Source organism: Neolamprologus multifasciatus, chromosome 22 (genome assembly GCF_963576455.1).
Source record: "Neolamprologus multifasciatus chromosome 22, fNeoMul1.2, whole genome shotgun sequence".
Lineage (NCBI taxonomy): Eukaryota > Metazoa > Chordata > Actinopteri > Cichliformes > Cichlidae > Neolamprologus > Neolamprologus multifasciatus.
Window position 1 is genome coordinate 34,905,455 of NC_140459.1, and position 26,535 is coordinate 34,931,989.

Genomic DNA, 26,535 nt, shown 5'->3' on the forward strand with positions numbered 1-26,535 from the left:
GCAGAAATATTGGGAAGTTTAAAGGGGTCTCACGGTCTGATATCCAGTCATTTCTCTGACGCTCATAAGGAGCCAATGATGATCCAATCAAGCTGATTTTTTTCAATCTGAGGTGTTTTAATCCAGCATTATACATCTGCACGTCTGTTTTCATTCAGACTTGAGAAGTATCAAAGAATTAACTGGTAGTTTAGGTTTGTGGCTTCAGCCACCCTACAAGGCACTAGGGGTGGGGGAAAAATGGATACTGTGTAGCATGGTGATATTTTGTTTGCTAATAATGTATGGATACAGGGACAGCAGAAATCGATACTTTGTTACAAAAAGGTTTTTTGTGCTCTGACTTCAGAGCATGTTGATCCTTTTTCTGAGCAAGAATCCTGACATTCCTTCACTGTCCAAATGTGTTTCACTTGTTTTTGTCAGCAATAAACATGACAGTTTACTTATTTTAATTTAAGACATGTTTTATTTTAATTAAGTTTAAAACTTTTTTATTTAATGTAAAATTATATTTTGTTTTAATTGACTTTCAAATTCTTCAGTTGCTGAAGGGGCTGCATAGTTTTCATAAACTGCATAGTTCAGAATAGCTATAATTGTACCAGATGGTTGATTCAGTTAAGTTGGACTAGACTGTAATACAAACCGTTCAGTTTGTCAACAATCAAACTGAAATGAGAGAAAGACTGAGTGTGAGACTTTGATATTAGAGAAAATGATGATTGATAAAGTTTACCTTTATGTACAGAATCTGAATATCGCAAAAATATTTTTAAAAATTGCAATAATATCGTATCGTGCGTTAAGTATTGTGATAATATCGTATCGTGGGATGTGTGGTGATTCCCACCTCTATAAGGCGCTGTGCAGTGAATCCATTAATGGAATGAAGGGAGATATTTGCTGCTTTTGGGTTTGAAAGTTAAACTGTGGACAATAGAAATCCATCAGATTGCTGAGCCGCTGAGCACAACTACAACAACTCAAAGCCTCAAAGATTTTCCACCTCGCAGTCATCAACAAGGAGTTGACGTATTTTCTGGGCAGCAGATCAAAGAAGGAAAAACATCACCTTAAATAACATTATGGAAAATATGTTTGTGTGATCGTAACATTGTCATACTGGTAACTTATGGCTCATTGAACTGTATACATGTCATAGGGCTGTTGTTACACACTTCAATATAATTTAGGGTCCTGTAAATGTGCCCGTCTGCCTACACGCTTTCATTTAGAGAGCAGGCGGAACAGGTTTTCACCCACTGCAAACACGCTCCTGTGTAGCCCTCCAAAATCCAACGAGGATGATATATGCATGGGTCAAATGCCTACTGGTTGACAAGTGGGCCAGAATAAGGAAGGAAGACAACAGAGTCCACCAAGAACAGGAGGAGTGTGAAGAAATAATCAAAACAAATCTGTGTGCAGGAAGACTGCACTGAAGTTCATCCAACTTTATTCACCTTATCTGTGCACTGAACCCACATCAGTCATGCTGGATCAGAACTCTAAAACCAGCTGTGACGCTTCTATGTCCCATAAAGGAGGAGACGGCCTACTGACAACACAACCTGCTGCCCGTTGGACCGCTGAATGATAATAAAAACAAGCAGCGTTATCCTATGTCCTCATCCAAAGATACACCTGCAGATGTCATTAGTTAATAACGAGCTCCGGTTCATTCTGACAATCAGCCAGGCTGAACGTTTGTCAGTCACAACCTACGAGTCTCAGAAAAAGACACCTACAAGGTCAGCCTTGCTAAATCAATTGTCCCCATTATTGTGTATGTGAGCGAGGAGCTCAAGGTGAATGCCTCTATTTACATCCCCTGGTGTGCAATGAAAAATGCATGACACAGACGAATGGCTGTGAGGGCGTTTTTGCTGCTCACATGAATATAGTGAGTAAGGACAGATGGTCGGGCGAACATGACTTTGGTTAGCTCACTCCACCTTTGACATCTGACAAACAGCTGCAGCAGGAAGACTGTGCAGTAACTGGTGGAGAGCTGATACTGTAGTTTTTGGTTAGAGTGACACAGGACATCATTTCAGATCTCAGGGTCAGCTGCTAACATCTCAGTAGACACCTGCGTGTTTCCAGCTGTCAGGTGAGGACAAACATACTGAAAGCAAAAGTTGGAAACATACTTTAGGTTCGTGTTGGGCTTGAAGATGTTTTCTTTCCCCGTCGGGTGCCAAACTGTCACAACAGCTCAACCGGTCACTGAGCGAGTCGACACATAGATCCCACCCAGCAGGGCACTCACAGTCCCGTGGATTCATTCGGTTCTTTTGTCTGAGGCTGAAGGCTCAATAAACAGTTACGAGTTTGGGTTTTCTCTCCGGCTAACACCCCTGAACCTCTCCTGTACCCGACTCTGTAAAGAGGGAATTCCCACTTTTGGCTCGGATTCCTAGCAAGGCTGTTTCGCTGTTAATGGTTGAGTGACGCTGGGCCAACGATTATTATAGTTTACATCTTATTAAGTTCAGTTAGGTGCATGGATATATGCCGAATTAATGTGCATCTGCCTGTGACTCTAAAGGACTCGTGTGGTATACATACAGTCGTTTAATGAGAAACGGGGTTAAATCTGCTCGGATTTTAGACCACGTTCGGGGGAACCCTCTTTAGTCCACATCAAACAGCTCATAAAGCTGTAGATGAGGGGCCAGCGAGCTCCCGCGGCCCGGATCGCCTGTTTTGTTGGCTGTGTGAAGAGTTAACAGCAAGACAGCCTCGCAATCTTTATAGGCGCCGAAGAAGATAAAGCTGAAGGACACACTTGTTCGACATCTCTCCTCTACAGCAGCGGACCTCAGTGACCGCTGCCAAATCTGCTCCAGCACAAAAGACAGAATGGATGCCCCCCACCACCACCACCCCCGCCCCTTCCCCACAAAATAACCCCATAAATCTTCGTTGTGTTCATAGAGTTGACTCCATTAGAGAAGAATACGAGCAGCTCACCTTTATAAGCTGGCGGGACGTGTGTGTTATAAGCTCCACTGTTTATTCTGTAAATCCGCAACGCTGCTCGTCCGCTTCTTTTTACTGTCCGCTGCTTTGACTGACTGCTCGAGAATGTGGTGAAACCGCGACTGTCATGGTAGCGACCGTGACGAGCACAGTTTCCGGTTTAATCTGTCAAAATAAAAGTCTGTGGCTTAGTTCCCCCGAAGACTGCCTATAAAAAACAATATTCATATGGTGCAATACACTTTAACTTATTCCAAATGAGGTTAAACAATTACTCTGTTTAATCTCTGTAATTTTTCACGTGTGCACGAGTAGACCTGAGGCTTGTAATGTCCTTTCACCCAATATCAACACTCATAGAATAGTTTTGCACTCGTTAGACTATTTGCTTTATCTTCCCTGATCCTACTGTGTAACGTGTTATTTCAAACCATTACATTTTTAAATTTGGATTTTATTTTGATACCAGTGAAAATTGCCGAAAAAAATAACAAGGAATATACAAACATGTCAGTCTATAACGCAACCTAGTTCAGATTTTTTTTTTTAATTGAATCAAGCAACTGATTGGAAAAAAAAAAAAAGCCCTCCGAAGAAGATGGATGAATGGACGTATTTTATGTTTTTTTTTTAAATTAAAAAAAATTAAATTAATTAATTAAATTAATTAAATTTAAAAAAAAATAATTTTTAAAAAAAAAACAACTTTATTTACAAACAACAGTATAACATACAAGGCACCATCATTAATCCGATTATGTTACATCCTCGGTTGAGCATTATAGGAAAAAACAAAAAACACAAAACAAAACAAAACAAAACAAAACAAAACAAAACAAAACAAAACAAAACAAAACAAAACAAAACAAAACAAAACAAAAAAACAATAAGCACAAAGCTAAAAGATGGACGTATTTTATGTTAAGACACAGAGTTCACACTTCCGGTCTTTTTCTCTTTAACCAATCCGACGCTTGACGGCTCCAGACTGCCTTCGTGCGCGCGCCTCCGCGAGGGTGCGTTGTGTGTTATGGCAGGCTTTGATGATAGTGTAGACTACAAAGGAAGTGCAAAGAGAATACCGAGCACGCGGCACAGACCGTGCACGGTGTGGTGCCAACCCATCACGTTGAAAAAGAGTACTTTTCAGAAGCAGTTTCTACATTTCAGTAATATAAACACCAGGGATCCTCTTGAAAGGAATTGCTGTTATGCCCATCAACTCATCTAGCTAAAACGGTCAAAATCTAAACGAAACCATTACTTTCAACAATTTGTGTCAAAGGATTTCACGGTAATTGTCTAAAAATAAACGGGAACCAATGTTATTATTAACTGTCGAAAGGCTTCAGATAAAAAAAGATAGAAGTATTGTACACAGACATGACCACTGCGGAACCTTTCCACGGGTTCGTGTTTCTCATACGGCTAATAGAGTGCGGGCCGTTAGCTCGGCGACATGCGCCATTGAAAACAAACGTACCAGATACGGCGGGTATTGCCGCTTTCGTTCATTTGTATTCTACCCCATTAGAAACCTTAGCTCGTCTCCAGTAAACGTTCTACGTTTTTGCGGACAATGGAGACTATATTAGAACAACAGCGTCGCTATCACGAGGAGAAAGAGAGGCTAATGGATGCTAAAACTAAAGAAATGTTACACAAGAAGTCGACGGTGAGTGGTGCCACTTAAGGCTAGCTTTAGCATTGCTACGCTTGGTCGTAAATCCCAGAAACGCTGAAATTAACATTTGTCCGTGTGTTTTTTTTCCAACTCTCATTTCAGCTGCGTGAACAAATCAATTCTGACCATCGAACAAGAGCGATGTTGGATGTGAGTAAGAGTTTGGACTCATTTAAAACTGCTCTCACCAACTGGCTAATAGTATTTGCTGGGAATTCAACGAATAACTAACCTTTCATAAAACCCAGGTTACAATTTTGTAAACGTGCAAAGCACAATTTATTAGCGGATTTGATGCATTTTCTTACACTAATCACGAGAAAAGAGGTCAGATAAAGAACGTAATCAGATGTACTGAATGAAGCGGTGTCACAACGAAATGACACCCCGAAAATCTGCCCCCAAGTGCACCAGAGGTCATTAAAACTAGGTGTAAAATATAAATGGTTAAAACCTGACTTTAGAGACGCAGATTGGAGACAAAGAATCACGTTTGATAATTAGCAACTTTTCACTGTTAATGGTCAACGCTGGTAAAAACGTGTCTGCGCTTCTTCTTGCAGAGGTATATGGAAGTGAGCGCAAATCTCAGAGACCTGTATGAAGACAAAGATGGGTGAGTTTTCTTAGCAAACAGTCATTTCCACTCAAATACAGATATGTTGGCTGGACCTTTGTGCGTTACAGAAGTGGAGGAACAAACTTTTGAGCGGTTATTTGAAAAGTAGACCAACTAAAGGTGTATTCACATGAGAAGCCTGAAAAATCTTGTGACAGGATGGGGACGTAACGTTTCTTACATGTGGCACGTGACAGGAAATGGCTAGACTATCGTCTGCTCTACTGTGACATTGTTCTCTAACTTGGGGTCCACACACACGCGGGTTTATTCACCAATCTAGTAGCAAATCACTCAGAAACAGCTAGGTGATAATACTACTACAGCTGGGCATAGCAGTATGTTAGGCGTGTGAGCAGGATAGAAGACCAAATGACACCAAATTGTGAAGGAAAACGTGAGCTGTAGCATTACCGAACAAGACACCTGAAAGGACATGCCCAGGGCTCACAAGATGAGGACACTGTTGGAAAAGACGGGTCCAAGGAAATATTGTGGAGATATTTTGGTTATTTGAAGTCTGATAAAGAATCGGAGTAGCAAACTGTGTCAAAGGCATATTTCCATAAAGGCACATAACACCTCAAATTGTTTTTGAACAGCAGAGCCAGCATTCCTAATCGGTCTGTTCAGTCTGTGTCACGATGCTGCTTCTCCAGCACACCAAAGCAAAGTAATGTGCTTGCAGTGAGATAATCGCCTCACACTGAAGCATCTGAGCCTGCATTGTTTATATATGCTCACTTTTCTTGTACACGCTAGAGCTGCCACAAACCATTATTTTGATAGTCGACTAGTCACAGATTATTTTAGCGATTAGTCGACTAATCAGATCATCATCCATTGGACGTAAAACTACAGCTTATTGCACCAGCAGCATCTGCTCTTATATAACTATCATTAGCTTACAGCTTTAAGTGTTTAAGGTATGTGCTAACTAAAAATAAAGACAAGATGATAGTTTATTAAATTTTAATGAAATTTGCAGATTGTTTCAGTGAAGTTTAATAAACTCCTTGCTATCTAAAATATAACAGGACACCGGAGTAAATTCTCGAGCATCTCACACTTCTGATAATCAGCTGTCTGCTTGACGTTTATTCAGCTGTGTAAAAACTATAACTTTAATCTCAGCCAAACCGATTTACTCAGGAACAAATAAAATACTGAAAAAGCCAAACAATAACATTTTTAAGTTATCTAAGTGACTTATATATCATGTTTAACCTGAGTAGCGAAAGACGGTGGTGGGTTTGAAAACGATTAGCGGGAGTCCGGTGTTCTCACGGCTCTAGTTAGCCTAGCCCCCGGCTAGCTATCGAGCTAGTGGGTAACAGACGTCTCCGAAAACGTCGGAGCGTTTTTGAAAATATGTGGTGTCTTGATAAACTGAGCAGATATTTGAGGTTTACACAGCTACATTCTCGCCTGAAAATATGTTAAACGTTTATTTTGTGACCCAGAAAGAATAATAAGAGTAATATTAAAACTAACTAGCTGCCGCCATTGTTGGAAACTGAGCTGGGCTGCGCTATGAATTCTGTGACACAGCTTCTTCTTCTTCGGGGTTTAACAGCAGCTGGCATCCTTGTACATGCAGTGCTGCCATCTTCTGTTTCAGTCCGTTATTACACTCTTAAATCCTGCTACTTATTCCTGCGTCTTTTGTGATCTTACAAAGCTTCAAACGACGCGTCGACTATTAAATCAGTCGTCGACGATTTTGATAGTCGACTAATCGTGGCAGCCCTAGTACACGCCCTCTGTCGCTCTTCCACTTCAGCCTGTTGTAAATAGAATCGGGTCCTTTTTTCGTCGACCGCATCAAGATCCTCTCCGAGGACGTGGGTCGTGTAGCTGTTCTCTTCCCTCTGAAGTCGGTCACTATCTCTCTGGTCTTATTCACATTCAGAAGGCTGCAGAATCCTTCTGCTCATTACTAAAACATCCAACCACTGCAGGATGTTCAGAGTGTTTTTGTGGGTGGATGTCTGAGGTGCACATGGTGAACATGGAGACAGCACAGCTGCTGTACTGCACATCACCAATTCAGACAGAGCCTATGTCTGATGCCTGATTGGCTGAACACAAAAGCAAGACTTCCTGTAATATGGCCCATCAGGATAATCTTCCACTTAAGATGCTTTTGAATATGAACTCAGGATAATATGAGGAGAAGCGCAGGTCTCACACTGCCTGTGAAGACTGCACAGCTACACTGTTCTCACACGAGTGCAGTGGGACAGCACACACACTTTGTAACAGACTGTCTGAGCAAAGAGGGTTTAGAGCTCGGTCAGCAGGCCTCTCCTGTGCTCCTCCATTGGTCCAGGGGCGAGGGGTGAATGCATGACTGCTGCTGTCCCGATAACTTCCTCTTGTTCTTCTCGTGTTCCTGGATGATTTGACAGGATGAGGAGAGACGAACTTGCAGCCATCTCAGGACCAAATGAGTTTGCAGAGTTCTACAACCGACTCAAGCAGATAAAGGAGTTCCACCGAAAGCATCCAAATGAAGTATTTATTTATCCTTTTGATTCCAAAATGTCAGCTGAAAGCGTTCATCAGGTCTTTGAAACTGATTTCTGTTGTCCTTCCTGCAGATTTCCATCCCCATGTCTGCAGAGTTTGAGGAGCTGATGAAGGCCAGAGATAACCCCAGCGAGGAGGCTCAGAGTGAGTTCAAACAACACGTGCAAACCCCACAGAACAGCAGCTAGAGGAGCAGCAAAAATGGGATCTGATGAGGAAACTCATAGAAAGTAGCTGCACTTTGTGTGAAGAATGATTACTGAAGTGTGAGAATCAGATCAGTGTTGTTAGATATCTGCACACGTCTGTTTGAAATAAAAACACAGCACTCAGCTGATTAGTTTCTCTTTTCGTTCTAATTGTAGTCAATTTGTGCCGTTTGGTGTCCAACCTGTTTGTGAAGGCTCCCTCTGCATGAAGGACATTTATCACACATTTGTACCAATACACTTTAAATTTTACAGACCCACACAGCAACCAACAAGTTTGATTTCATTTTGTAACAGCTGAGGAACAATCAGGACGTGGCTCAAGGTCAAAATTAGGATCAAGAATCAGATGTTTGCAGATGTGATGATGATGATGTGGTCAACATGTAGCAGCAGACTGTCATTACTGGAATCTGTTCCATCGCCTGGCAGCCTTTTTGATTGTTCTTGGCTTAGTTGAAGGATAACAGTCGATCAAATGTAGGAAGTTAAATAGTTGAAAAGAAGCTGGGCTGTTCGTAGACCTGCACCGTCGACCTGTGTCATGGAAAAGCACAATCGTTCGTAGTATTTGTGCAGGAGAGCACTTTGTCAACTTCACAAATAGAAGTTTGAAGCCATTAGTTGGCTTCACGACTACCAAACCTGCCAGTTTAGTAGTCGTGGTCATTGTAGGGTCTTATATAAAGACGTGGACGCCCTTAAATTCATGCATCACTTTGAAGTTTGGCCTGTTGTGCTCCACAGTGATGTGACTCATTCCTGCGTTACGTTGAAAAGCTTTACTCAAGCTCGCGGTGTTATTGTGTAACAGTGTGGTGCAGGCTGCTGTTAATGTGGTTACTGTTACACTCAAGTGTTGAGCAGCAGTAACGTCTGTAGGGAGACGTCTTTCTGGCTACTTTTGTTCTTGGGTCAAATTAGGAAACGTGATCGATGCTCATCAAAAGAAGCACCGATCATCTTATGCTGATCAGCACTAACAGAGAGGCTGGTGTTGGAGTGTCGGGCAGGCTGTAGGTTTTGTTGCCATCTCACAGCTGGATTAACTGAAAGCATCAACACTAATGAAAAGGCTCATTTAGGCAAAGCACTGGTTGCCTTTGGTTACCAAACACACTTCATTGTGTTGACTTCCCCACGTCTGCGCTGCAGTTACATAACTACACTCAACAGTTATTGTCAGTGACATCTGTGACCGTCACACCCAGGAATGACTTGTGTTTACGGCAGATATGGTGGACTTCACCGATGAGGAGGGATACGGCCGATACCTCGACCTGCACGACTGCTACCTGAAGTACATCAACTTAAAGGGAGCTGAGGTTGTGTAGGCGTTTATTCTCATTAATAAAGAATAAGCCTCCGAGCCAGGCTGTGTCTGACTGCTCTCTGTGTCCGTACAGAAGCTGGAGTACATCACTTACCTGTCTTCATTTGACCAGCTGTTCGACATTCCCAAGGACAGGAAAAACGCTGAATACAAAAAGTAAGTCCACGCTGCTTATTCAGGACGTAACTGTAAAGAGTCTGACTCTTCAGTCACACGTCAGTGTTGCACGCAGACGTGGACGCGTTTAAATGCCTGGTGCTGTGCAGGTATCTGGAGATGCTGCTGGAGTACCTGCAGGACTACACCGACCGCGTCAAACCGCTGCTCGACCAGAACGACCTTTACGGCAAAGTGCTGTCAGAGTTTGAGAAGAAGTGGGAGAACGGGACCTTTCCAGGCTGGCCTGTAAGTCCTTCTGCTGGGACCAGTGAGAGGTGACGGTTGGGTTTGGGGAACTTCTCTGACTTTTGTGTTTATTTGTAGAAAGAGACGAGCAGCGCTTTGACACATGCAGGTGCTCATCTGGACCTCTCTGCTTTCTCCTCCTGGGAGGTAAAATCAATCCTCGCTGACACGTGACTGAAATCAAAGTGTTTTGCATAAATAATGGCTCCATATTTGTTTTGTTCCCTCGCTGCTGTAGGAGTTGGCCTCTCTGGGTCTGGACAGGTTGAAGTCAGCACTCATGGCTTTGGGACTGAAATGTGGAGGGTAAGCTTCTAGAAACATGACAGGAGCAGCGTAAGAGCTCACTCTGACAGACGTCCTCTCTTTCTACAGCATTGAAGGCCGATTGTTTTCATATTCCAAGCAGAATATTACTGGAAAACCAGCTCTGTGGGGACAGGGAACAATCTGAACTACAGATAACCTCACGCCGTGCGTCCTTACTATAGTGAGAGCCCAGACCACAAAGAGCGTCCGGTGTTCAAAAAACCCAAATGAAATATGCAGATCGATGTGGTGACCTCTGTGGACGAGGCAGCAGATGACAGAGCTGCAGAGAGCTGCTGACCCCACCTGTGGGTCAGTCGGACGTTTGCCAAGTTTGTTTGTTGAGACGTGTTTAACCCTTTGAAGCCGGTCAGAGCAGCACGCTCTGTTTTGCGTAACTACTTTTAAATCCCGGTAGCTCTGCAACCACGTGAGCTAGCGCAATAATTATTTTTGCATATGAAACCGGAGGAGTTGTACTTACATCTTATGCCATCAGCTTGTCCTCGGTCACAGTTTCCTTCCACATATAACTTTGCAAAAACTGCATAAAAGCACTTGCAGCAACAAAAACATAATATTCCAGAAACACGCTTTGCTGATCCGATCAGCTGTTTGTAACACTTCCTACGTCCATCAGCGCGAACTATCGCATGTCCACCATGACCTGCCCGAAACCGGAAGTGATGTCATTTTGCAGAAATGTAGTTTTTTACCATCAGGGCCTCATGAGCCTATACTGGTGTTTTTAAAAGTTATCTTTGACTTTCTGACTTTCTGTGTGGTTTCTGGGATGCTTAGGACTCATATTGCACTGCTGGAAATAGTTTATTTTGATGCATATGCTGCTTTTTTGCAAATTTGCATTATAATATTTATTTTCGTTTTTCCTGCAGTGTATAAAAATTGGTGTATTTCAAAAATAAAACTATGAAGACACTCAAAATAAATTTCCTGTGGTGGGAAGCTATTTTGTGCAACTTTTTTGTATTTACAGTTTTGAGGGATAAGCCTCTTAAATTTCTCTAACTAGAAATATATGTTAAAAAACAAAAACGATTTTCAATTTTTTTGTAGTTTATTGCACTTTTTTGCAATTTATGTAATTACTATGCACTTAATGCAGACATATTATTAAAATCTGGGCTGTAATGGTTGTATTGATGTATAGCAACTTGAAATGCTCCCAAAAATGGCTCCACAGCATGTAAACATATAATATAAGCTCTGGTGGACTTGGTTCTATGGTAGGTCTTAAAGGGTTAAAACAGCACAGTACAAAACAGTACAAAAGTCTAGTTGGGGCCTCGTGAAAGAGTCAAAAGGACGTCGGTGTTATGGCAGCTGGTAGCCAGCAGTTAATGTTGAACGTGTGTGTTCAGGACTCTGGAGGAGAGAGCTCAGAGGCTCTTCAGCACCAAAGGAAAGTCCCTGGAATCACTGGATCCTTCACTGTTCGCCAAGAACCCCAAAGCAAAGGGACCTAAAAAGTACGTGTGTGTAAAACTGTCTGATGTCACGTCCTCATCACGTCTCATCAAAGTGTTCAGCATGTAGTTCTTAATGATTTCTACCGTCATCCACAGAGACACGGAGCGCAACAAGGAAATCGCCTTCCTGGAAGCTCAAGTATACGAGTACGTGGAGATCCTCGGGGTGAGTGTGGATGTGTCGATGCTGCTGCTGGAGCTCATGTTTCCAGCCAGCCGTGAGGAAACCACGTTGATATGTTGCATGTGTGGCTGCAGGAGCAAAGGCAGCTGACTCACGAGAACGTGCAAAGGAAGCAGGCCAGGACCGGAGAGGAGCGTGAGGAGGAGGAGGAAGAGCAGGTCAGCGAGAGCGAGAGCGAAGACGAAGACAACGAGATCATCTACAACCCCAAGAACCTGCCGCTGGGCTGGGACGGCAAGGTAAGGCTACAGACACGCCTGCAGGCTGCTGTTACATGACGCTGCTCTCCTTTAGCCTCACTGCTGTTTTAAATAAGACGTTTCATCGTTGTCGAGTGGATTCCCCACAGTAACCGTGTGTGTGTCCCTGCAGCCGATCCCGTACTGGCTCTACAAGCTGCACGGGCTGAACATCAACTACAACTGTGAGATCTGTGGGAACTACACCTACAGAGGACCCAAGGCCTTCCAGAGGCACTTTGCAGTACGTTGTTGTTGTTGTTTTCTCGTGTGACTGTGGGAGCGTTTAAAGGCTGATGAACTTCCATGTTTGTTTAAAGGAGTGGAGACACGCCCACGGGATGCGCTGCCTGGGAATCCCCAACACCGCTCACTTTGCCAACGTCACACAGATCGAGGACGCCGTGTCTCGTGAGTGGATCGGAGCAGATCCTGAATGCAGCTCATGTTCAGATGTTAATTATGTGTTTTGTGTCCTGTAGTGTGGGCGAAGCTCAAGTCCCAGAAAGCGTCAGAGCGGTGGCAGCCCGACACAGAGGTACCAGCGCTCAGCACACGTTTGTGTTTCGTTGTGTGTAGCTGCTAACTGCTTTTGCTGATGTGCTTTTCAGGAGGAGTACGAGGACTCCAGCGGAAACGTGGTCAACAAGAAGACCTACGAGGATCTGAAGAGACAGGGCTTGTTGTAGACTCTGATTTTATCCTGTTTCTTCTTTGTAAGCTGCAGCGTTTTAACAGCATCACCAACTTTTCTCTTTTGCTTTTCATAACTTTGTAATGTGGCGACCGTTTATGATCATAATAAAGTAGAAACGTTTGTCAGCACGCTTGTTCGTCCTGGTCCTTCAACAGTTCCTAAAATCACCAGGACAGGACTGAAAATAGTCCCTTACATGTTTACATTTGATATTTTAATACTGATGTATGGATGGAGCACGTTCTGCTCAAGCTGAAGCTGTTGTGTTATCTGTAGTCGGTTCAGCTGCAGCCGTGCCTGGTTCACAACAACCACGATGACCTGGATCATCTGGACGTCTGAAACCAGCAGAACCTCGAACGTGACAGAGGACTGTAATATACAGGTGCTGGTCAAAGAATATCATCAGAAAGTGGATTTATTTCACCAGTTCCATGGAAAAAGTGAAAGTTGCTGCAGGTGTTACGAGAGCCCAGGTTGCTCTGCTCATTCAGAGGACAAGAACATGGTGCATCAACCTTGCAGATACAGATTTTGGTGAATCCCTCTGTGACTCTTCCGTGTTGCTACAGGAGTTTTGCTTCTGTTCTCTCTGCACGTTCCTGTGGTGTGTGTGCGTCCACTCTTGTGTTATGTCCTTTCTATGTAACTCTAGTTTAAAACTGATAACATCAACTGTGATTATTCATTCAAAACAATTTTAATTAGTTAGATGACATCACAAAGGAACAGCAATCGTCGATATGATGTAGGAGTTTCAGTGTAGCATTTGATGATCATGTTATCGTGTGTGGTTGAGGCTGTGGAGGATCCACAGACTGATGAGCTGCTTTTATCCAAAACACCAGCTTGATCGTTTGCACGGACTCGTGTTCATGGAGCTGCTGAGCTCCACCAGATGGAGCTGTTGCATCTGTGACGTTAACTCTGGGAACACAAAAGAAAAAGGATTCAATGATGTAGACTGAAGAGTCCGTTAACTGTTTTAGACCACGACAAACTGAAACGATACAGGCATAAAGGGCAGATCTTTAAATTACGTCCATATTTTGAAAACGTGTTAAAAAAGGAAAAAATCTATGGTGGATTTAGCCTTCATACTTTAACACACACACACACACACACACACACACACACACACACACACACACCTGTAATGCCTTTTGACATCATTGTGAACAGGTTACTCTGATTAATGGCTCGTCCTTCAGCAGATGAACACACGGCGCCGTATCAAAGCACCTGCATCGTGTTTTTTAAATTTATGTTTTTGACAGATAATCATCCAGTCACGTCCGCTGATCCTTTTCAGGGTCGTGGGGGCGCTGGAGCCTATCCCAGCTGTCACAGGGCGAGAGGCGGGTCCACCCTGGACAGGTCGCCAGTCTGTCGCAGGGCCGACACACAGAGACAGACACAGATCATCATAATTTACACATCTTCCAGCACACATGTCAGCACGTTCAGAACGTGCAGACGATGGTAACAGCAGGTCATACTCCCCCCTCAGGCTAGGTCTTCAGGTTTCCCACAAAAGGATCATTCAAACAACAGCAAACATTTAGTGAGTGGTCTCTGAGAAAGGCCAGAATGCTTCAAGCTGATTGGACGGCAGCCGTAACTCATTTACAACCAAGGTGTCTGTCAATCCACAGCTGGAGTGAACAGCTGCCTGTACCCACGGTTCAGGCTGCTGGTGGTGGGTCCTCCTTGGTGACAGCCTACCTGGATGTTGTTGTTGACCATTTCATCAAAGTCATCATGTTCAGAGGATGTTAGATCATCTCAAACTGCTCACTGTGATGGTCGAACAGTTTGGATCCTCACAGTGAGTTAACTGAGACGTCCTCTGACAGCCTTTGCTCACTTTGTTCCCTGTCAAAACATAGCTTAGCTTATCTCAGCTAGCTGTGGTTCTTGTCATTATGTAGTTACCAGTGTTGGGGAGTAACGGAGTACATGTACCGCCGTTACGTATTTCAAATACAAAATATGAGTAACTGTATTCCGTTACAGTTACCGTTTAAAAAGGTGGTATTTAGAATACAGTTACTTTGTTGAAATAAATGGATTACACGGCGGTACTTCCCTGTTTCATATTGTGGCGGGTCAGGACTGTTTGGGTTTTGTTTGACAGCTACGTTCTGTTGTTCCAGGCAGCGTTACGGTTGCCATGGTTACAGGGTGACGCTCTCTCTCTGCGTGTTTCCTGGGTGAGAGAGGCCTTTTTGTTGTTGTTGTGCTAAGCTAACAGGCAGAATGCTACAGGTATAGCTCTAAAGAATGTAGCCTCATGGGCAGTGTAGTCCGTGCTGCAGGGAGAATGGACTGCCATACACGTTATGTGTCTGTGAGCGAGGGAGGGAGAAAAAGGAAAAGTACGAGCTGTCATCGAGCAGAAACGGGAGCTGGAAGCATGTAAATATAATAATAACCACTGCAGCCAAGAAGAGAGCCTGACGAGCCCAGTTGTAAGTAAGCTATTAAGACTCGACTGTACACCGTGTTCGTGTTTTCCTCTGAAACAATAAGTTCTGTTGGAGCAGCCTTTCAACGCCTCTCTCTGTCTCTGCTAGCAAAGTTGACCCAGACAACAAAGTAAAGCTAGTTTTCAGCTACGAGCCGACACAGAACCCACCGTATTAGCCAGAGGTCCCTTTACTACGGAGCCGCGGACCTTCAGTAACAGTAATAAATCACAGCAATAGTACATTCATGTAGTTGTAAACAGCATGATAATATATTAAGTAATCCAAAGTATTCAGAATACGTTACTCTCATTGAGTAACGTAACGGAATACGTTACAGAATACATTTTGGGGCATGTAATCTGTAATCTGTAATGGAATACATTTTAAAAGTAACCTTCCCAACACTGGTAGTTAAAGAGATTACTTATCTCAGTGGAAAAGTCTTGACATCCACTTACATGCATGTGGAAGTAGCAGCGGCTCTTTCACACCAACGCTGGCACAGCTGACCACCAGCTGACCACCAGCTGACCACCAGCTGACCACCAGCTGACCACCAGCTGACCACCAGCTGACCACCAGCTGACCACCGTGACTGCAGCCAAGTTATTTGGAAATATGTGGATAACTGTGTTAATCTATCTGTGGTATCAGACTTAGTGTGTAATCAGATTAATAACCTGTAATATTAAACATTTGAAAATGTGGTGTCAAATCTCCAAAGATCTGTTAACAGGTGGCTCAGCGCTGTGTGTGGGGACCTGCCAGTGCATTTTATTTACAGAATAAATGAACCGTACTGAGGTGAGAAATCAGAGCATTACAGAAGTTGTCACCTGGCAAACCATCTTCAATAAGTTTGTTTGAGTTATTGACATGTCTATGAGTTTGTCAGCACAGCCACAGCAGCCACAGCAGCAGGACCGCAGCTGTAACCTGTTTAGTGTCAGTAATCATTCAAATAAGAATCGTGTTGTTATCCTCGTGTTTGCCTTCTCTCTATTTCTCAGCCTTTTTCTCTACAAAGACGTCTGAGAGAAGCACACTGCCTTCCAAGTGCTACACTGTACATTTGCAGTGATTGGTGACTCAAGGCTCGACGATTTACGCTCGCTGTCCGCAGCACGAACACCTCGTGTTCATGGGCAGCGCCGTTAAAGCAAGGCAGCAGATCGTCCTGAGGGACCAGCTTTGCTCCAGTGAGTCCTTCACACGAGCCGGCTGCTTGGACGTGCAGATCTTCCAGCTGCACGCCACTGAAATACCATCAGCTTAGTTACACAAAAACCCTCATGTACACAATGAAAGCTGCTCTACAGACCGTATGAAAACATTCTGATAAAAACAGCTTGAAAGTGTCTTCTTTTAATCTGAAAGGGGAAAAATGCAGGAAATATGCAAAGACCTGACATGCTAACGTCTGACATCCTAAACACAGTTTAGCTGCTGTTGGAGACTCTGGTTAACAAATGTATTTGAGCACAACTGCCTCAAACTGACAGTACTGGTCATTTATTTTTTATTATTCATCAACTTTTGTTTCTGAAATTAATTTCTTGATTATTTGTGGCATCGTGGAGAAGTCCAGCTCAAACTCAGATATACAAACAAGTTAATGTCTAATAAACACCAACATCAGTTTTATTCTCATTAAGAGAACCACACCAGGTTTAATAACCTCATTAAAACGTTCCCCTGCACTGACTGTTAGCTCTGGTGTCCCACAGTGACACCAGCAGGTTCTCCATCGATCCCAGTTTGATTTTCCTGCCCCCTGATGCTCATCACACCTTTCATCTCTTAAACTGTCTCAGACCACCGTTTAACTCCCTGCTCTTCCATTTAACTGATGTTAGAGGACCAGCTCTGATATGTCGTCATGAGTGCATCACTACTGTGGCTCCACAGTGTTTTACACATTTGGCTAAGAAGCAAAAGATCCCCAGTTTACTCCAGGATCACTCCAAGGAGGGACAAATATGTTGGGACTTATGTCAAGTAGGACTCTGTGATCAGAACTTTGAAGCATCTTTTTCAGAAAGCCCATGAGCACAGGAAACGTTCTTGTAGTGACTGTTGACTCGTGGCAGCTAAAGCAGGTCCCAGCTGTCAAATTCACTCCACACGTCGTTCTGAGATGTTAGAATGAAGCTGTGCTGACTCATCTCTGGCCTCTGGAGCAGGAACAGAGAGCTGCTGCACTGGGGAATGATGGCACGCTGTGCAGCACAGCCATGATGCTGTCGCTTTGAACACTGACACCAGGTCTGTGCAAATCCCTCACTCTGCAGCTGTGTTGCAGATGAGTTGCATTTGCAGTGAACTCGGGTTGATTGCAATGTGCTTGCAGTTTATCTGCATTTATAATTTAGGCAGCAGTTATTTGGAGACACACTGACGACCACAGGACGACCAGTGAGTGCAATCAGCTGGCATGTGCTCGCCAAGAGTTTGGGGTGTTGCACGCTCTGGATAACGTTTGGTCTCTGACAACCAAAAGCTCAAAGCATTCACGGAGTTTTCCCTGTCAAAGAGTTTCTGGTTTCATGTCTTTAGTCAATTCAGTAAGAAATTAGGTGATTTAAAAAAACATCTGGACTGAGCATCTTATTCACATCACATCTTTCTAAGGCTGCGTTCACTCTGCAGGTCTTGATGCTCAAATCTGATTTTTTGTCTGCTTGTTCACACTACAGATAAAATGTGACAGCAAACGCGCTCTAGTGTGAACGCTCAAAGCGCCGCATGCGCAAAAGAAGACGTCACACACAACGCGCTCTGTTTAGACCCAGAGCAACAGTATTGTTTGACTGATGGTCCTTAATATAAAGACTTCAGACTTTATGTTTCCCAGTTTTGCTTTAAGTTATAACATTTTGTTATTTATAGGGATGCACCGATACCGATACTGGTATTGGGTATCGGGGCCGATACTGTAAAATGTGTGTGTACTCATACTCGTAAAAGTTAACCGATACCATGAACCGATACTAACTTATTTCATTAATCAGAGGCTGGCTTGTCATTTCTGCTGTAGTTTTTTAGATTGGCCACTAGGGGGCCAATTATTATTTTATTTATTATTTATTTTATAATAATTATTTTGTTTGTTTGGTCACTCTGCAATAATTTAAAAGTTTATTTTATTCCAAACAGAAGTGTTTATTTATTATCCTGAAAGCTCGAGACAGTGCCAATAGTTCAGTGATAGTTTGTTAAATTACAATGTGGAGACTCTGCAATAATTTAACAGAAGTGCTGATTTTTCACTTGAAATTTTTTTGTGGTCATTTTTATTAAGATTTTATTTTTTATCAGCAGAGAATAAAATAAAACCTGTCTTCCAATTCATTGTATTTGTGTGTGTGTGTGTGTGTGTGTGTGTGTGTGGTAGAAGTATCGTTTTTTGTACTCTGTATCGGCAAGTACTCAGATCCAAGTATCGGTATCGTATCGGTTTGAAAAAATTGGTATCGTTGCATCCCTACTTATTTACATTTGTCCTAATAATGATCCTTATTGCTGTTTCAGAGCAGCGCTGCTTCTAGCTGCAGATTTCTGTCAGAATCTGCAGATTATACAAATAAAATGTTCACGTTTCTCCAACGTTGTCTTCCAACAGTTTCACTGGATGGAAGTGTTCGCGATGTTTTCTCCGGCGCTGATAACTGGCGTCTGTCTTGTGTCAGTGACGTAAAAGACGGATTTAATGCGACGTGACCATCAAACAGCAGCTTTCTAAAACATCAGATATGTATCAGATTCAGAACCACATACCAAAGTGACCCAGATCAGATTTGAAAATATCAGATTTGTGCCGTTCACACTGTCACACCATGATGGGATAGATGGTCGCAGAGGGTCAAAGAAGTCGGATTTGATGCGCTTTCGCCTGCAGTGTGAACGCAGCCTGAGACCTTTTTCACATCAGCAACTGATTGTCCAGCTGTAAACAGACACAGTTTAATTTGTAACCATGGAAAGACAGGAAAGAACAGTCTGAGCATCGGATAATACAACACAAACCTCACAGAGTTACTGTACACATCACATGGTTTTAGTAGTCAGAACCACACTACTCACAAAACCAGTGTTAGCTGTTCGTCACTGAAGCATCAACATGTGAATTATTAACATGTACAAAACATGACAGGCAGTCGAAACAGGAAGAGAAGCTTTGTGAAGCGTCAGACTCGCAGGAACACAGAGGCGTGGCAGCGAGCTCAACATCCTGTAGCGACGCTCACATCAGCCACTTGTCCTTCTCTTTGTTGAAGTTCTCTGCCCACTGGCGTGTTAGCTCCAAGTAGTGGTCTGGTTGGTTGGGCTGATAGTCTAGATACAAACGGGTCACAGTTTTCTTGGGCGTGGCCTTCTCTATTTGTGTGCCTTCGTGCCATTGGTTGAAGGACGTGATGGTGACGATTTCTGGACGGACGGACAAAGCTGCCTGCAGGGACGTCTCATAGTAACGCCCGTTAACACGGTTCCTGGTGTTGTGGTTGTTCCACGGTCGAACGGCGGTATCCACGTACCCGGGACCAACGCTCGGGACGAACAGCAAATTGTTTGCGTCGCAGAACGCCTTGATGGCCTTCCAGTTCTGGTGAGACGAGCCAAACGAAAAGCCGTTGGAGGCAAAGTACGTGTACATGCCGTCAAAGCCGCTAGCTAGGATGTCGTATTTGTGACGCTCCTCGACAATGAGTGCGACGAAAATCCCATCGTAAGGCGTGCCTCTGACGCTGCGGGCGCCTTTAGCTGTCAGGAGTTCTGCCCAGGACTCGGGCGGCGTCAGGTAGGAGTCGTAGATGTAAAACAGAGGCAGTACTCGCCCGGTGCTCGACTTGAATTTGTAGAAGGCGCCATGTTTTCCATACCTGAGAAAAAGGAGACGTGTTAAGCTGCTGTTTTCAGTTCAATTTGATTTACACAGCAACAAATCACAACAGCAGTCGCCTCAAGGTGCTTTATGCTGAAAGGTAGATCCTACAACAATCATATGACCCCCTATGAGCAGCACTTTGGCGACAGTGGGAAGGAAAAACTCCCTTTTAACAGGAAGAAACCTCCAGCAGAACCAGGCTCAGGGAGGGGCGGGGCCATCTGCTGTGATTGGTTATAAACAGGCGAATCACAGCATGTTTCTGAAGCGTCTTTCTGGCTCACTTTGCAAATATATGTGAGCTGTCTAACATATAAACAAGGAAATCAGACACTTCACGGGTCCTCCGGTCAGCTGATCCAGGGTCAGTACACCAGCCTATTTTGTCCAAACCTTGTTGTGGCGGGGTGTGGTCTGCGGCGCCGCGACTTGCATCTGCAATCACGCCTCAAAAGTCTGTGCTGACTGTTTAATATTGTCGTTGTTGGCGTGTGTGTTTGTGTGCGAGCTGAAAAGCTGCAGCCGTGTTCGTAACAACTGTGAATAACGAGGCGGATGCTGCAAAGCACGGATGTGCGGACGGGTCTGCGTGTGACGGCTGCACTTGTTTTCATGGTGTGTTTAACATGCAGTTTAACATTGTGATGCATCAGCCACACAGGGGTAAATTAGTCCATGTTTCACTTTATTAGTTTGCTTTGCAGTTTTCTTCATTAATATAATTCATTAATCATTTGGTTAAACCCAACACTGGTATTATGAGGCGCGCACATAGTAACATTGTGTGGTTTTTCTAAAATGTTTTGTTATATTAATTATGTTTCTCTTTCTTTGAGTTACCTGGTTTGGGCGGTGTCTGTTTCCTGTCTGGGCAAAAGGCTGAGGACTCGCCTCCTGCTCAGCAGGACCAACCATGGGCTCACCAGGAGCAGGGGTGTTTTAGGTTTAGTTAGGCTATTCTGTGCTTAGTTAATATTAGTGTGTTTTTGTTTTCCCCCCTATTGTGTTCAAATGGTTTGGCCAAATCATTATAAAAGCTACCCTCATGTGTCTTTGTAATTCGGTCAGTTTGTGAGTTAAGTTGTGTCTCACTTTGTTTTGTTTAAGTTTCTGGAAATTACTTTTTGTGGAGTTATAGTTAGTCGACCTCTTTTATGGGCCTGCTAAGTATGTTTTTGAATTTTGTTAATTTTGAACTTTTTGAGGGTTAAAATAAAGAAAACCCTTTTTGAAGATATTCTTTGCCTGTGTCCTCTTTGCTTTGGCTGCTTGGTCCCTCACAAACATGTTAGAGTCGAACATATCAGGAGCTTTACTGACTCTTGAATTTGTGTCCTAACATGCAGACGCTCATCGCAGCGGATTTCACACTAATATCTGTGCCAATATTTTTGGGAAATCAAAAGTAAAGGATTTGTACCAATGACCTTATTATATTGCACTTTAAAAACTTTCTATGATGCTTGACTTCTGCAAACACTGGAGCACTATGAAACTGCAGAACAAAGGAGCAGAAAGCTGCTGATCTGTGAGATCACAGGCTGGGCATTTATATTTAATGACTTGTTCCTCGTCTGTCAGGGTTCATGTTCCCTCACATGTTTTAATGTCAGCACCAACGGACACAGACAGCTGGATCACTCCGAGGTAACGGGACACACAGAAAACCAGCTTACTTGTCAATAATGTATCTGATGTTGTCATACACGCTCTGGTCCGTCCGGCCCTTGTACGGCTGTATGTGAAAGGCCACCTGTGCATGAACACATGACAACACAGACGTTACTGAAAAGCAGCACCTGAATCCACAAAAACCTGGAAAGAAAAGTTAAAAAGGTGAAAGTGTTTCTGTTTCTTATGAACAGAAAAGAGAAAGACGGAGTTAGTCGTGCCTGTAACATGTCAGCGAGCTGTCACTGTCCTCTGCAGATACCACCTTAAACGTGTTTGCCTAATTACCAAACGTCATGGCAACGCTGTCTGCTGCCCTTGTTTGAAATATTGTAACTGTAGCTGTGTTTGATGTAGCTGCACAGAGCTGCTGATGAACAGTCAGTGGGTCAGTTATTAGTAAAATGTTGGACGTCTGGTTGGAAACATGCTCGACACATTTATCCTTCTTACAAAACTGCAAAGACACGACTGCAGTGATTCTTCTGAACCAGCTGTTTTACACTAATGTGTTGAGCTCAGGAAACGTGAGGTGGACACAGTGAAGAAAGACCGAGCTTTCATTCACACAGAAAAAAAAGCAGGTGTTTCCTCTGTTGTAGACACAGAAGGATGGAGAACAGCAGGCAGAGTTTGTCTGGCTGCATGCTGAGCATGCTGGGACAGAGAGGGAGGACGAGCACCTTCCCCACAGACGTGGCCTGGGCCGTCATGTCTGCCAACACAATCAGGTGTCTGAGTAACTGTACCTCTCCACCACAGTAGAACTTCATGGCTTCACAGACAGCAGGTGTTTTGTCCTGTGACTGATGGATGCTCCTGTCAGCATGAAATAACTGCTACGCTTGTGTTGCTGCAGAAAAAGGTCTCAAACAGCAAAGCAGGGAGAGAGCTGTCGAGCCGTGAACAGCCAACGCTCGCCGCCCACTCCGTCTTTTAAAAAGAGGCTTCAAGGTCTTCGTAAACAGTTTCCATAGCAACGTGGTAGCGTTTGGCGCTCAAGCTCAGCTTGTCAACAGTCTTGACTGGTTAGAAATGATGCCAGCGAGGTAAGACTGTATTCACTGTGGAAAGGGCTTTGTTTGCTCACACCTCAGCGTCTCTGCAACAAGAAGAAATGGGAATGAGTCAAAAGATGAAGCATCTGCTGTCTGGGACTGTTGTCATTTTTGTAAACTTCCTTTGCCGTCCCAAAGTTTCTCAGTTGGATTTCGATCAGAGGAACATGCAGGATGGTGCAAAGGAGTGATGTTATTCTCCTGCAAGTAGTCCCTCGTCCTGTGGGCATTGTGGTCACCACACAGACGAGGGCCCTCGGTCATCCAATAAATTGCTCAAAAAAAGTTGTGTCTCGCTCCCATTTCTTCGTGTTGCATGTTGACGCTCTTCTTGGAACCTTGTTGAGATCCAAACATGCAAAATAAGATTTTTTTGCCATTTTTCAAGTGGTCTTAAACTGTTGATCATATAATACACAGAGTGTAAAAATTCAATATTTTCAAACTGCTTGATGCCACATGCTTGTGTCTGCACGTTGAGTCGGGGAAGCTGAGGACGCCCCGCCCACTTTGAAGGTGGGAGGAGGGGTGAGATGAACAAGCTGAGCTGAAACTCACCCAACTCTCTAAAAACTAAACCTGACATTTACTTTACATTTTTACACTTAAAAATATTGAGTAGACTGGAAACCAGTCAGATCTGTTCAATACACTTGATCAACTGAATAGCCCAGTCACACACCCATCCACACACTGGTGATGGCAGCTACATTGTAGCCACAGCCACCCTGGGGCGCACTGACAGAGGCGAGGCTGCCGGACACTGGCGCCACCGGGCCCTCTGACCACCACCAGTAGGCAACGGGTGAAGTGTCTTGCCCAAGGACACAACGACCGAGACTGTCGGAGCCGGGGCTCGAACCGACAACCTTCCGATTACAAGACGAGCTGCCAACTCTTGAGCCCACTAACATTCAAATATGAGTGTTATTGTAATTCACTGGTAGTCTAAGACTAAAAAAACAAACAAACTAATATGTAGTTGTGTGTTTCATAATACATGTATGACAAATGACCACATGTTAACATTTTTCCAAATTTATTTTCAGAAACATGGCAATAACTCGAAATGAACAAGCACTAAAAAGACAAGAGCCTTTTCCCTTTTAGCTCAAAGCCTCACATGCTTGAAGGATAAATGTCAAACCAGGAGAGCAATTTAAAAAACAACTATCCAGATCGAGTGTGAGGACGGAGAGTGAAAGACTGGAAAAAGTGATAATTTGTGCAAAGCTGTCGCGAAAACGTGAATTCACGGACGAGATTGTGGAAACATGAACGTGGTAGGACTCTGACCACCTGTCATCAATATTTTAGACATTTTGAAAATGCAATAAATGCAATGATTATATGTGAGAAGCTTAGTGGTACTGGTGGACTAACTGTTACAGAAACATCCAAAATGAGGCACCAATACTGTTTATTTAGTGCAGCTGAGACAAAAACCGAACATTGGCTGCTGGTCTAATTCTTTTATTTTGGAAAGCCTGCTCACTGACATCTGTCTGTTTCTAGATCCCATTAGATGAAGCTGGTGAACCGAGGTGCAGTAATCTCAGCCTGCCTCTGTTCAGATTTGGACACATTGAACGATGCCTCATAAACTATTTAGACAATTTATCGCACGGGTAAGTCACAAGCTCAAAGTCAGCGAGACAGTTCTCAGCATACGCAGACATATTCACTGGTTACAGGTTTGTTTCGCTCAACTAGTCTCAATGTTTTTCTTTCAGAGAGTGGACGGCATTAGCCACTGATGACATCTCCTTGGATGTCGTCGATCCGCTGACCAAGATGTGCCGAGCACTCATAGGGCACATTAGCACCTTAGTGTATAAAGTCATACGCCCACAGGTTTTATGCTGGCCACATAATCATGATCGTGGAGACAAAGAAAGCTCCGCTGACCGGTAAAGCTAAAGCTTGCTTTATTCAACAGTTTCATTCAGTCTTTCTTCTTCTGAGACGTTTTACATGAGATGGTTCATCAGGTAATCCTGGTGATGGAGGGTTTTTCAGAGGACGCAGCATTGCTTCGTATTGCCTCTTAGAATAGTTTCCATCACGTGTGAAGTCGTCCATGTGGTTTATTTTAACGACGCCTGTAGATTTGGACAAAACAGTGATCGTGTGGGAAAATGACTGACTACGTTTCTCTTTTCTGCCTTTTCAGGATGAACGTTGAACCTCTGCTTGATGGGTGCAGTTACTGCAGGGTGACCGAGGACGATATTCAGGCCAGCCTCAGAAACATCTTTCATAACTGCTTCGGTCGGGTCTTGGGTTGTGGGCAACGGCGGTCTTGTGACTCAGACACACTACTGACTTTATTTTCAGTGTCGATTGCAAAGAATGTAAACTCAGCCCTGAGTCGTATCACAGGGTCCACATCCTTGCAATCAGATAGATCCACATCCCCAACAAACGTTTTTGGGATGGTTTACAGTGTAATGAACATTTTAAAAGACTGTGTAAACACCTCATCTCCCCTTTCTGTAGATAGTGAGAGTAGCAGCTGCACCACTGTTGAATCGCCAAACTCTGAGGAAGATGACGACTTTAAAGATGACGACTTTAAAGTCTCTACAGACTTTAAAGAGTCTGTAGAGATTTTTAAAAGCACACCGACTCAAGCTTGTGTAGGTGAGGGAGATGTGGGCAGCGAGGGCAACAGTGATACATTTCAAATCACTGATGTCCAAAATCTTGACCGTGAGAGTTCAGAGAGTGAGTAAGTCAATCCCAAGAGCTGGATTCTGTTCATGTGGACGTAGCGTTCACAGCGGGAGAAAACGCTGTGAACGCTACGTTCATCATCCATCCCTCCGTCCATCCATCCATCCAACCATCCATCCATCCATCCATCATCCATCCCTCCATAAATCATCCATCCCTTCATCCATCCCTCCCTCCGTCCATCCATCCCTCCGTCCATCCATCCAACCGTCCATCCCTCCGTCCATCCATCCATCCATCCATCCATCCATCCCTCCGTCCATCCATCCATCCATCCATCATCCATCCATCATCCATCCCTCCCTCCGTCCATCCATCCATCATCCATCCATCCATCCATAGCGTAGCATCCATCCATAGCATCCATCCATCCATCCGTAGCGTTCACAGCGGGAGAAAACGCTGTGAACGCTACGTTCATCATCCATCCCTCCGTCCATCCATCCATCCATCCATCCATCATCCATCCCTCCATAAATCATCCATCCCTCCGTCCATCAATCCATCATCCATCCATCCATCCATCATCCATCCATCCCTCCGTCCATCCATCCCTCCGTCCATCCATCCATGCATCCAACATCCATCCATCCATCCAACCATCCATCCATCATCAATCCCTCCATAAATCATCCATCCCTCCGTCCATCCATCCATCATCCATCCATCCATCCATCCCTCCGTCCATCCATCCCTCCGTCCGTCCATCCATCCATCCATCCATCCATCATCCATCCCTCCCTCCATCCATCCATCCATCATCCATCCATCCATCCCTCCGTCCATCCATCCATCCATCCATCCATCCCTCCGTCCATCCATCCCTCCGTCCGTCCATCCATCCATCCATCATCCATCCCTCCCTCCCTCCGTCCATCCATCCATCCATCCATCCATCCATCATCCATCCATCCCTCCCTCCGTCCATCCATCCATCCATCATCCATCCATCCATCCATCATCCATCCCTCCATCCATCCATCCATCCATCCATCCATCCATCTGTCCATCCATCCATCCGTCAT

General features: G+C 44.1%; 4 protein-coding genes across 6 annotated transcripts in view; 2 read left to right on the forward strand and 2 right to left on the reverse strand.

Moving 5' to 3' along the window:
- The window catches only part of LOC146493905 (ubiquitin-conjugating enzyme E2 E2-like), a 65,216-nt gene extending 62,081 nt beyond the window's left edge, over window positions 1-3,135 (reverse strand). Inside the window, exon 1 of the mRNA XM_085149726.1 lies at window positions 2,980-3,135. The gene's annotated coding sequence lies outside the window, so the exon portion shown is untranslated. The remainder of the gene's footprint in view (window positions 1-2,979) is intronic.
- Window positions 3,136-3,675: 540 nt separating this feature from the next.
- maneal (mannosidase endo-alpha like) overlaps window positions 3,676-26,535 on the reverse strand; it is a 37,145-nt gene continuing 14,285 nt past the window's right edge. Inside the window, exons 3-5 of one of the 3 annotated variants that reach the window (XR_014872116.1) lie at window positions 21,722-21,798; window positions 15,757-20,040; window positions 3,676-15,665 (exon numbers count right to left, since the gene is read on the reverse strand). Coding sequence is in view for 1 of the 3 variants with exons in the window: in XM_085149715.1 (XP_085005841.1) it covers window positions 19,404-20,040; window positions 21,722-21,798 (714 nt within the window). In the remaining 2 variants the exon portion in view is untranslated. Of the gene's footprint in view, window positions 20,041-21,721; window positions 21,799-26,535 lie in introns of all 3 variants that reach the window. The other 2 variants (XR_014872117.1, XM_085149715.1) reach the window with 2 other exon arrangements.
- On the forward strand, window positions 4,522-12,817 carry sf3a3 (splicing factor 3a, subunit 3). Its single transcript, XM_085149710.1, has 17 exons — window positions 4,522-4,663; window positions 4,775-4,822; window positions 5,236-5,288; window positions 7,703-7,808; window positions 7,895-7,967; window positions 9,266-9,357; window positions 9,439-9,521; window positions 9,632-9,770; window positions 9,849-9,917; window positions 10,009-10,076; window positions 11,462-11,569; window positions 11,666-11,735; window positions 11,828-11,992; window positions 12,126-12,236; window positions 12,313-12,403; window positions 12,475-12,530; window positions 12,604-12,817. The coding sequence occupies exons 1-17, from the start codon at window positions 4,568-4,570 to the stop codon at window positions 12,679-12,681; spliced, it is 1,506 nt and encodes a 501-aa protein (XP_085005836.1). The 5' UTR covers window positions 4,522-4,567; the 3' UTR covers window positions 12,682-12,817.
- Window positions 23,456-25,509, forward strand: LOC146493909 (uncharacterized). Its single transcript, XM_085149361.1, has 4 exons — window positions 23,456-24,057; window positions 24,290-24,402; window positions 24,508-24,684; window positions 24,948-25,509. The coding sequence occupies exons 1-4, from the start codon at window positions 24,049-24,051 to the stop codon at window positions 25,507-25,509; spliced, it is 861 nt and encodes a 286-aa protein (XP_085005487.1). The 5' UTR covers window positions 23,456-24,048.

Coding starts and splice junctions, on each gene's coding strand:
- sf3a3 (XM_085149710.1), top strand. CDS start 4,568: ATGGAGACTATATTAGAACAACAGCGTCGCTATCACGAGGAGAAAGAG. Junction 11,570..11,665: donor AAAGCAAAGGGACCTAAAAA/GTACGTGTGTGT, acceptor CGTCATCCACAG/AGACACGGAGCGCAACAAGG. Junction 12,531..12,603: donor GGTGGCAGCCCGACACAGAG/GTACCAGCGCTC, acceptor TGTGCTTTTCAG/GAGGAGTACGAGGACTCCAG.
- LOC146493909 (XM_085149361.1), top strand. Junction 24,403..24,507: donor TTAGACAATTTATCGCACGG/GTAAGTCACAAG, acceptor TTTTTCTTTCAG/AGAGTGGACGGCATTAGCCA. Junction 24,685..24,947: donor AAAGAAAGCTCCGCTGACCG/GTAAAGCTAAAG, acceptor CTGCCTTTTCAG/GATGAACGTTGAACCTCTGC.